The sequence below is a fragment of the Gracilinanus agilis genome, chromosome 4 (genome assembly GCF_016433145.1).
Source record: "Gracilinanus agilis isolate LMUSP501 chromosome 4, AgileGrace, whole genome shotgun sequence".
Classification (NCBI taxonomy): Eukaryota; Metazoa; Chordata; class Mammalia; order Didelphimorphia; family Didelphidae; genus Gracilinanus; species Gracilinanus agilis.
Window position 1 is genome coordinate 148,905,788 of NC_058133.1, and position 12,197 is coordinate 148,917,984.

General features: G+C 31.4%; 1 protein-coding gene across 1 annotated transcript in view; it reads right to left on the reverse strand.

Moving 5' to 3' along the window:
* Positions 1-12,197, reverse strand: part of RYR2 (ryanodine receptor 2) — a 550,493-nt gene that overhangs the window by 149,920 nt on the left and 388,376 nt on the right. The window contains exons 71-74 of the mRNA XM_044674985.1: positions 8,877-8,969; positions 7,407-7,577; positions 5,819-5,878; positions 627-761 (exon numbers count right to left, since the gene is read on the reverse strand). Of these exons, the coding sequence (XP_044530920.1) occupies positions 627-761; positions 5,819-5,878; positions 7,407-7,577; positions 8,877-8,969 (459 nt within the window). The remainder of the gene's footprint in view (positions 1-626; positions 762-5,818; positions 5,879-7,406; positions 7,578-8,876; positions 8,970-12,197) is intronic.

Consider the following 12,197-nt stretch of genomic DNA (forward strand, 5'->3'; position numbering starts at 1 on the left):
ATTGGCCCAGGAGCTTTTACCTGCTCAGAAAAATTAAAATTACATGTAACCCAGGGGATAATGGAAAGATTTTTAGGTGGGAAAGGCAGAGATATTACTTACAATGGCTTAAAGAAAATTCATTTTTAAAACATGAATATTAATTTGGTATATAGCAAGAAATAGAGACAACGAACTAGTGACTTAAATGTTATGTTATTACCTTTGGGCAAGGAAACCACTAAAAATCCCTCAAAATCAAAACACAAAAGAATGTACATTAAGCATTTCTTCTATAGAGAATTTATGGGAAAATATGGACATGAGTCGAAGGAGACAAGAAGGCACTGGAGAAATTACAATTTGTGTTAGGGAAACAAGTATTCACATTGGTAAAATCATAGATTTTTCTCAGTCCACAAAGTGTATTAATTACAGTCTTGCTATAATGTATATGAAGATTTCAAAATTACATGTACTGTGCAAACTAACAAAAACATTTATATGTATTCTTTAAATTATATATATATATGTGAAATGGTATCTTACTTAAGCCATAAAAAGTGTTCATACAGATAGCCATCTTTTAAAAAGAAGTTTCAACTCTGTTATTAACTTATTGTTTTAGAGCCAAAAGAATATCTCACCTGTTCAAGGTGGAAAAGGACATTAGCTATGTCCAATACTCTTTCTATTGTCTTCTCAGGGTCTGAGGTTTCTTCGGTTCTGTTTGGTAAGTCTTTATAAAGTGCCATCTGCCACCTAATAGCTGGATCCTCTAACTAGAGAAAGAAGAGAAAAATATGTACACAATATCACAAATTTATAAATGTAAAATTTCCCAGGAACCTTAAAAACTGCTACATTCCTAGGTGGACATTGTGTAACAATTTACAAGTACAGGATATACTCTCAGGGACCAGTCTTTCAAAAGCTGTCCTTTTTTTCACAAATTTTATGAGAGAAGCACATATTTAAGATTCTAAAGTATCAGCAGTGCTGATGAACCTTCAAGAGACTAAAAAGGATTTAGAAAAATATACCATTAGAACACAGTACCAAAAGGAAATCAGTCATATGGTGGACAAAGACTTTCTTATTTTTAGAAACTTAAACAAAGCCATTAGCCAATGAGTCACCTCAGGATGGTTGCCACATTGCACTTTAACCATAATATTTATTACCTCTGGTGATCTGTTTCAAATCAGTATTTCTTTTAAAGTTGTTGGTCAATATTCTGCACTGGTACCAGACAAATGTAAAAAGACCTAGAGGAAAACTGAAGTCATTCAACCTCTATGTGTCTCAGTTAATTACCTAGGATACATTTATTAGATAATCGTTGTGTTCTGATAAACTTGATAGAAGCAGCTTCCTAAACTGACAAAATTATAGATGCTTCTTGTAATTCTACAGGTGACATATCTTGTATTATAATTTTGGCTTGTTTTATTTTTGTTTTTAGAAACAGCATGGACATTAGAACAGAAATGCTATTAATATAAGTACAAGAATGGCTACTATGCTAATAACTAATTACTATAAAATAATAATAATAATAATAATTCTCTTGTAACCTAACCAGCATGTCCTGTGGAACCAAAATATTTTCTACCTGAAGGAAATTTTTCCCCCTAGTGGTCACATAAAGGGGTTGGATTGAAGATTCTAAATATAACTCTGTGAATACATAATTCACTAAAGAAACTTTTTTAAACATAGAAATATGGGGTTTAGAATAGAAGAAACCATAATGTGTATTAGTTCTAAGAATGGAGTTTAAGTGGCTTGCCCAGGGTCATACAGCTAGGAAGTGCCTGAGACCAGACTTGAAACAAGGACCTCCCCATCACTATGCCTGGCTCTCAATCCACTGAACAACCTAGCTGCCCCCGTATAACAAATTATTTTTAAAAAATTAAATAGTTTTCAATTAGATGAATGGTTGGCATTTGAGTGTTTTGATTTTATATAATAGACACTGTCTCCTTATCCATTTCAAATGAGAGGCAATCTTTTCACTAGTTTCTAAAATGAAAAAACCCAGAATGACATGGTACAAAGAGACAATATATACATATGCAAAGTTAAAAAGAAGTAATGGAGGGGAAAAGCAAGTAAAATCTATTAAAAATATTCATGAGTGAATTTAAGATGAAGAATTTATGGATTGAAGTTGTCATTTTCATATTAGTAATAAATATTATAGGAAGCTTCCAAAAGCATTTCCCACTTACTTTTATATGAAAGAATTACAAATTTGAAAAGGACCCCAGAAGCCACCAAATTTAACTAAGAACTAAAGAAGAATCCTGCCCAAAACATTTTATACCTGAGCATGGAATTGGGAAGTTTTGTCTGAAGAATCCCAGTGTGGATAACTGAGTGCATTTATTTCTTACAACAGTCCTAAATTTCATTCTTTGTAACAGAAACCCACTGCTTCTAGTTTTTTTATGGGTTGATAAAGTACTCCATGATATTGGATGCTACCACTCTTGTTATAAAACCTAAAATTGAATAATATATCACACTATTGACTTATATTGAAGCCCACTAAGCTGATATCTTCTTTCTGCTTTCTAGCCATACATTCTCTTTGTACATGTGAAGTTTATTTTTTGAACCCATGTAAAACTTTACATTATCTCTATTACATTTAGTCCAATGTTGTACCCTCACAAAATCTCTTTTAATTATAATTCTCTGTCATCTTTATTAGCTATTTTTTTCTATCTTTGCATGTTCTGTGAATTTTGTAAGCACACCATTTATGGTTTTATCCAAGTCAAGGATGAACTGCTATATGGCAAGGGTGAAACAGATTTTGGGGTACTGCATTGGAAATCTCACTCCAATTTGACATTGAATCATTAAATCATTAGTCATAAATCATTAATCATTAATTTGATGAGTCTTTTGGTCTGGCTATCTGACTAGTTCCAATCCACCATCTTAGCTCATACCTCTCCATTTTTCATACGGTCTAAGTCAACAGGAAAAAAGGAGTGTGCATGATTATATATGTGCATATACACATACATGAACATTTTAACAACATGCTTATTTTGTATTTTGACAGTTACTATTAGGAATTTTTTCTCTATGGAAATGTTAGCATACTTAGGTTTATAAAGAGTAAGTAGAAATATATTTTGGTTTCTGGAAGACCAGAATAATAGTGATGGGTTTCTATATAACTATCCCAGAGTTAATGTTACAGAAAGATAGAGTATGAATTAGGATTGGAGATCACCTGTACCCATTTCTAGAGGCCTAGAGAATCCAGAAAACTTACATAAGTAGTAAGCAGCAGTCAGTATTTAAATCCAAATTTTCTGAGGGTAGGTAAAAATAAATCTATCACTATATAACGTAGCATCATCTATTGAAGGCACCTTCCTAACAAGAGCTAGTTACTTAAGTGGTTAATGTATCAGTGATTTTTAAATTTCCCTACGGTAGTGGATTTCTCAAGTTATCTTAAAAAGTTCAGAAAGTTTTCCTCTATCTGATGTGTGAATATTATTGATAATGTTCTCAGGAGCAAAAATGTAGTGACATTTAAGAAGGAAGAAGCAGGGATTTTGGCCTGGTATGGAAGGAAACAACAATATATTAGGACAAAATGACAGCTGTACCTAGAGAGACTCTAGACTCATATTCCAATTCAAAGAGATTAGCTCTTTGACTATGGACAGATCAATTACCTTCTCTGAGCGTCAGTTTTTGCATTTATAAAATGGGTGTAATAATACATGGGATACTTCGCCAACTTATTGTTTAGAAAGACTTTCGTAAGCTTTCTGTGTTAATGGGAGCAGCAGTAGTTGAGTACCAGTATATTTGTTCCAAATTGCCCATTTGCAGGTTTTGACCTTGAGGTTAAAATCTGATCTGAAATAAGTGGCAAAAACTATGCCTAAATATGCTCATGACATTCTCCTACCTCTGCTCTTATTACAAAATGTCTCCCTCACTCTTTTTCCAGCTGACAAACTATTACTTGGTGAAAGTTCAATGATATAATGCATATGTTTGAAGTTTATTTCATTTTAATATTTTAACAATTATTAAGTAGTCAACCAAATCTCAAATTTTTTTTTCATTTTCTTTGTCTAATTTAAAATGAACTATTTCAAAAATTTTAAAACTTCTAATTTTTTTTTCCTCTTAAACATTAGAAATAGTTTGGTCCAAACTATCTTATAAGCAGGGTTTTCATTCTTAAAGTAGAATTTGATCATAACTTATTAAGAACATTTTTACAAATAATGTTAGTCATAATGCCATCATACCAAGAATAAGATTTCTCTCATAAAATAAAGCACACCAAGTTGTTTTTTTTGTATTATCAGATTTATTTAGTATTTATTCTAGGAGCTTTAAATAAGGGATAGAATATCCTGAAGAGATGACATATTAAATGTTAGCAGTTTCTTGAATGAAAGCCCAAGCTAAGTAAAGGCAATTTTAAAAAATCATTATTCTGGATCAGTAAAGCAGCAATAAATTTAAGTTCTTAATTGGTGAAGAGAGAGGACAACCCCAAAAGCAAACTGGAAATTTAATAAACACAAATAATTTAAAATAGAAGCTAAATACATGGATAAGTCTTTAAATTTCATGATTCTTATCATGACAAAGAACAAATTGAAATATTAAAAAGAACTTTGATCAAAAGAAAAAAATAACACTTTATGTATGGCAGGATATGTAAAATCTAAATTAAAAGTCCAAAGCAAGCATTTTAAAATGTAATTCTCTTTTATTCAAAATTTGCATAATTATTCCCTCCTCTTTTTCGTAATTATTCTCTCCCACTGAGTTATTTCTTCTCCTCCAATAGGACGGACACTAAGGTATGCACTACTAACATTTTCAGTCTCAAAATACTTATATAATTCAAGCTGCTATTTCCTCTAACACTGTAAGATACTAAATTTCATATCTAAATCCTAATTGAGAGGCATATAAAACAGAACAAATCACCTATCAAATCCATTCTACTTCTTAACCTTGACTGAAAAAGAGAAGGCAGCCAGGTGACATAGATCATGGAGAGTTGGGCATAGAGTCAGGAAGACTTGATTTCAAATCTGGCCTCAGACACTTCCTATTTGGGCAAGTCACTTAATCTGTTTGTCTCATTTATAAAATGGGAATAATGGTAACATCCATGTCCCAGGGTTGTTAGGAGGAACAAACGAGATGATAATTGTAAAGTACTCAGCATAATACCTGGAATATAGTAAGTACCATATAAATATTATCTACAAATGTAATTTTAATTTTCTGTATTGTAGAAAAGTATTTATTGAAACATGTTTCATTTCATTCCTTATGCTTAAGGCATTAAGTCCATTATAAAATACTTGGCACAACTGATGGGCACTCAGTGCTAAAAAGGTGGCTGATCTCCAAAACATAGCAACATTCAAAGAAATAAAACTATAGATATTATTTTTGTATTTTCTAATTTCTAAGATTTCTTTTATTGCTCAGACCCCCTTCTACTAACAACAAAAAGTAAAAAGAGTTAACTATATTCACATATACTTTTTTAAACTGGAGGTGATCATTACAATAATTCTGGAGAAAAGTCTCATATATTCCTTAAAATTAGTTTTATTTGTACTAATGGGCATTAAATTTCCATTAAAATTGACTTCTTTCATGTTCTTAAAATAAATGATTTTTACAATGTAGAAAAAAATGACTGGTCAAAATATTCTGCTTTATTGAATTACTGAGTTAAAATCATTTGTGAGATTATCCTTTTGAAGAAAGAAATGTTTGAAATACACTGAATGGTACTTTGTAAAATATCCTAGCTTACCTTTCCCTGTAGATGAAGATTACTACGAATAATATCACGCACTTCATCTTCTGTGTCTTTCTGTCAAGAAATAAACATAAGAGGGAAAACTTACAATAGGTCAGGTACTATTCATTAGTGGACACTACAAGGTTTTTAAAAATAAGAATAATGTGCAAATTGACCTCCGGTTTATAGGATCCAAAAATAGAAAACTAAGATTTGGGCATTCTTTGAAAAGAAGTTTTTTACAAATTTTTTGTTATATTAAGTGTTTTTATATTTAAAATGGTTGATTTTTTAATTTATATCAGGAAAAAGTATCAAGAAAATGCTTTCTTGGTTTTTTTTTTTCCCAGCCCCCCGTCAACTAGCTAACAAAACTGGTTTTATACTGAATTATTCTATGATTTTCTTTGTTGCACAATAGAATAGTTGGTTATATACCCTTATTATAGCTTAGTAGAAAACCCTTTCAGGTTTATGGAGACTTTGCAAACAACCCAGATAACTGTCACAACAGTCTCCCTCTACTCTACATCTGCCATGCTGTATGCCTCCTTTTCCTTACTATATTTTAAATTTACATAGGAAGGCTATAGAAACATAGAGTTGTCATGTCTGAGAATGGTTGGGGAAGTCAGGATTTGAAGTATTACCTTATATCCCAATGTATACTTATTGAATGATAGCATAATGTGGCAGAAAGAACTGGCATGAAATTATAAGATCTAGGTTTTGGTTTTAGTTCTGCTAAATGCTAACTCTGTGACTTCACATGTTTCTTAAACTAAGTGACCTGCTATTTCCTTATCTGTAAGATAAGGGTAAGAATACTCACATTATCCAGCTCATAGGGCTTTTATATGGAAAATGCCTTGTCAACTTTAAAACATTAGATATTTACTATCATCACTGTCTTCAGATTTGCAAAAGGTTTTTTCCTCATCTTTATCATCTCCAATAAGAGGACAAAGGAGTAAAAGGAGATCAAAACTGGGTTCCCTATTGATTGAAATATCTTGCTACTTGAAAATGAGTTTCTACATGATCTCAATACTTTGTTTTTCACATAAGGAATTACCCTTTATAAATCAGTACACACAATGAATCTTTATCATATGATCTCATATGGTAAATTCTTTTGACATTCCCTGTAACTGAAGTTTGAAAAAGAAGCAGTCTGGTGAAGTACTGAATTTGGAATTAGAAAAAATAGGGTTTGAACCCCAGCTCTGTCACTTATTTCTGGTGTGTAATGATGGGAAAATCCCTCAACTTTTTGGGGATTTTGTTTTCCTCTGTAAAATAAGGACTTAGAATAGATAAACTCTAACAGACCTTCCAGTTCTCATTCTATAGGTTTGGTCCTAAAACAGTGAAGTAGTATTTATTAATTAAAATTAAAAAACGGTAAAATACTTGAAGAAGTCATCATTAAGAAAAAGATAACCCTATTAGCCAAGTATATATTTCTTCACCATGTATAAAGTGGATGCTCAATAAACACTCAATGTTGATGAATCATAATTCTTGCTGACAGAGTAAGGAGTGAATAAATAGCCTGAAGTATTTGTTGATTAAAGCTAGAAAAAAGGCACACCCTTACCATACTAAAGCGGTTTTTGGCTAAGGCAATTAGTTCTTGGTCTCCAGGTGCACAAATGTTCAATCCAATTGGCAGTAATCTCTTCAGGGCTGCTACAATAAGAGAGGTCTGCATAGAATATCTGTCTCCTTTACGTTTCATTTTCTTCCTTTCTTGATCTGTGACTGCTGCCTGTATGACAAACATGGGAGATATAGTTAGTGTCAGTTTTTCTTTTACCTAGTTGCTTTCAGATCTTTATGAAAACTGGTATTGGGTTATTTTTTTCTTTCCTTATCTGCCCTTAATTAAAGAGTTGTAATACTTTTGCAGAACTATTTTTCAAGCAATTTCTGCCTGTTTTTTTTTTTTAATTTAGCATATGCTTATTTTACTCTTTCCCTTAGAAATTCTGTCAGTCCAGTAGACTTTATGCCCCTTCTTTTAAGGGTTTTGTCCTTCCTCTAAAAAAACATGGAAAAAAAAGAAACTATCTTTCCAAGTAAAGTATTTCCATCTTTGCATAAATTTCCTCTTCTCTCTCTTTCTTCTAGCTCTGTTGCAATTTGGCTTCCAAAACTATTATCCCCAAACTACCAAAAATCTCTTAACTGACATCTGATGGTCTGTTATCAGTCCTTACTCTTTTAGACCTCTATGTTACATTCAACATTGCTGACTACTCTTTTCCTAGAAACTTCCTTTTCTCTTGATTTTTTTGATACTACTTTCTTCAGATTCTGATTTCTCACTATATGACTACTCCTATCTTTTATACTGGATCCTCATTCTTATCATACTTCTTATTTGTGGGTGTCCTTCATGACTGTCCTGGGCTCTCTTTCCTTGTCTATATACTCTTTCTGGGTGATCTCAATAGCTCCTATGGGTTTAATTACCATTTCTATTCAGATGATTCATGGACCATTATAAAGCTAAGTCTCTTGAACCACTGGCTGATTGGTGGATATTTCAGAAGGCACAGGCATTTCATACTCAACCTATACAAAAGAAAACTCATTATGTTCCTTACTACTCTCAACAAACAACTCTCCATTTTTCTACTCTACAGTTTATAACCTCAGCATCATTACCTTACTCGTTTATCAAATAAATTCCCCAAATTGTTTCATTTATACCTCCACAGCTTCTCTCTATTAAAAAAAACAAAACACTGACATAGTTCAGACTTTCATCATCTATCACTGCAATTACTGGGTAGTGTATACCCAGTAATGAAGAACCAAGGTATACTAATACCATAAAATATGAATTAAAATCAAATTTGGAGTAAGAATTATTTCAACTTCTTAAACAAAATCATCAGCTATTACACAGTACAAAAGATAACTTAGAATGCCTTGAAAACTCCTGCAGATATGATCATTAAGTAGTTAACACTTGAAACTATTGTCATGCCCTCTTCAGAATTAAACTGCAAGAGAAAATAAGGTGAGATATATCCTGGAATCATGGAATAAATTAAAATACCTTTGACATCTTTGACTTGGTGTCAGTAATAAGAAAAGACATGTTGTTGATTTCATTCTGAACCACAAAGTTCTGCTCTTCTCTTTTGAAATTCTAGAAAGTTGCATAAGACATTTTAGTTACATCCACTTTCAGAGAAAGAACTGATAAACAGAAATAAATAAGACATAATTTTATATATACATATATCTTTTTATCAAATGATGCCCTCTCTAATGGGGGAGAGGTTGGAATTACCTCAGTATTTAAATATAACAAATAAGAAACATTTCTAAAAATGATAATAATGAGAAGTTAAGGCAAAACTGAACAGAAGTGAAAAAGGCTCACTGCAATGTGGCCTTCCATCCAAAATGTCAGTCATTTTTACCTTTATTTCTTCTTCTCATTTATTCATTCATTCATTCATTTATTTGTTTATTCATTTATTTATTGTGTACTTATATGTACTATATAACTCATATGTATACATACATTTATAATTATTGATTTATTAAATCTATTATTACTCTTTAAAATAAAAATGACCAGTCAGCACAAATTGCTGAGTAGGACTGGTGGAGACTGTATTTTAAAAAAATTTTTCAAAGACTACAGAATCAGAATTTTTGGAAGTATTTTAGAAATTATATGGCTAACCCCTTTTAAAAATCTGTAATATCAATTTATAATATATATATCTGAAAATATTAAGTATCAATGAATATTGTTATAGAGTGAACACTTAGCACCCAAATGTCTGTCAGAAATTGGAAAAGATTATAGAGATCATTTGTTCAATAGCCTCCTTTTACAGAAGATTTAAATTTTACATTAAGAGAGCAACTATAAATCTCATTCTGAAAAATCAGTCAATTAATTGATCCAATTTTATCTTTAGGCACTGGAAAAATATGATCCAGTATAATCACCAATTTGTATCACAAAGAAATGATTAAAAAAAAAGTTTAGTTACTTAAAAGGCATGCATGATGTCAAAAACCACCTATTAAAAGCTTTCTTCAAATGTGGAATGCCAGGAGATATTAGTTTTCAATAATTTATTCATCATATGTATTACATTTTTAAAACCAACACATTCCTTTTATTATTTTTCAATTACATGTAAAAACAATTTTTAACAAGTATTTCCTGAACATAGATAGTTCTGATGTCTTAATCTGAGAATTGCCTATTCATATTCTTCACCATTTATCAATTAGGGAATGACTTGTGTTATTATATATTTGTCTCATTTCTCTATATATGAGGCCTTGGTTAGAGATATTTATTGCAAAAATGTTTTTCCAGTTTTTTGTTTCCCTAATAATCATAGTTGCATTGGTTTTGTTTATATATTAATTAAACACTAATTACATTATTAATATATTAAACATTGGTTTTTTAATATAATCAAAATATCCATTTCTCTTCTTCTTGTTTGATCATTAATTATTCCTTCTTGCATAGGTCTAATAGGCAAACTATTCTGTGTCTCCTAATTTGTTTTTGGTATCACCCTTTATTTCACAAACCTATATCAATTTTGATTTTATCTTGGTATATGGTGTGAGATGCTGGTCTATGTCTAGTTTCTGCCATACTGCTCCCTAGTTTTCTAAGAAATTTTTGTTGAATATTGAGTTCTTTTCCCAAAAGCTTGGATACTTAGGTTTACTAAGCACTTGGTTATTAGGATCATTCACTACTATGTATTAATTACCTAATCTATTCCATTATTCCAGTACCCTGTTTCTTAGCCAGTACCTGATTGTTTTGATGATTATTGATTTACAGTATAGTTTGAGAGCTGGTATGGCTAGACTCCATCGTTTGTATTTTTCAAAATCAAATCCCTTGGCATTCTTGACCTTTTGTTTTTCCATATGAATTTTGTTATTATTTTCCTTAGCTCTGTGAATTTTTTTTTTAAAAATGATTGGTATTGTACTTAATAGGTAAATTAACTTAGGTAGAATTGCTATTTTTATTATATCGGTCCAAACTACACATGAACAATTCTTTATTCCAATTGTTTAAGTCTGATTTTTTTGCATGTAAAGTGCCTTGTAATTGCATTCATATAGTTGCTGTATTTTTTTGGAAGGTATACTCCCAGATATTTTATATTGTCTTCAGTTATTTTAAATGGAATTTCTCTTTCTTTCTACCTGTTGGACTTTGTTGGTGCTATATTGAAATGCTAATGATTTATGAAGATTTATTTTATCTCCTGTTGGACTTTGTTGGTGCTATATTGAAATGCTAATGATTTATGAAGATTTATTTTATCTCCTGCAATTTTGCTGAAGTTGTTCATTGTTTCAATTAGTTTTTAGTTAATTTTCTGGGATTCTCTTTGTATGCCATGATATTATTTTCCAAGAGTGCTAACTTTGTTTCCTCATTACCTATTCCAATTCCTTCAATTTGTTTTTCTTCTCAAGCAGTGATGATAATGGGCATCCTTTCTTCATCCCTGATCTTACTGGGAAGTCTTCTAGCTTATCTCCATTATAAAAAATGCTAGCTGATGAATGTCTTTCATAATTTTAAAGAAAACTCCATTTATTTCACTGTCCTCTAATGTTTTACAAGGAATGGGCATTATATTTTGTCAAATGCTTGTTCTGCATCTATTGATATAATCTTATGGGGTTACAGTATTTTTTGTAATTCATGTGGCTAATTATGCTAATAGTTCTCATAATATTGAACCATTTCTGCATTCCAGTATAAAACCAACTTGGTTATAGTGTACGATCCTTATTATAGATTGCTACATTCTCCTTACTAGCATTTTATTTAAGATTTTTATATCAATATACATTCAGGAGATTGGTCTATAGCAGCCTTGGTGATGGTTTTCAAGTTCCCATGCCAAAACTGAAATTTTCAGCTGCCTGTGAGCTCCCCTCATTACCCAAGAAAGCAGAGGGATGAAGTGCTCACTTTGGGTGACTGGACAGAGGACTGGGGTATGTAAAATGTCCTTGGGCACTGGGAAAAGAGGGGGAACAGAGCAACACTCCTGTGCCAGCTGGGCATATGTGTCAATATTTTGCCAAGACTGGTCTATAGTTTTCTTTCTTTTTTTTTCCTGATTTAGGTATCAGCACCATATCTATATCATAAAAGGAATTTCATATAATTCCCTCTTCATCTGCTTTTATGTAGATATAATATGGTAGTTTATATAGTATTGGAGTTAATTGCTCACAGCATGTTTGGTTAAATTCCCTTGTGAATATATCTGGGCCCAGGGACTTTCCTTTAGGAAATTAATCGATGTTTTTTTCAATTTCTTTTTCTGAAATGAGGTTATTTAGATATCCCATTTCC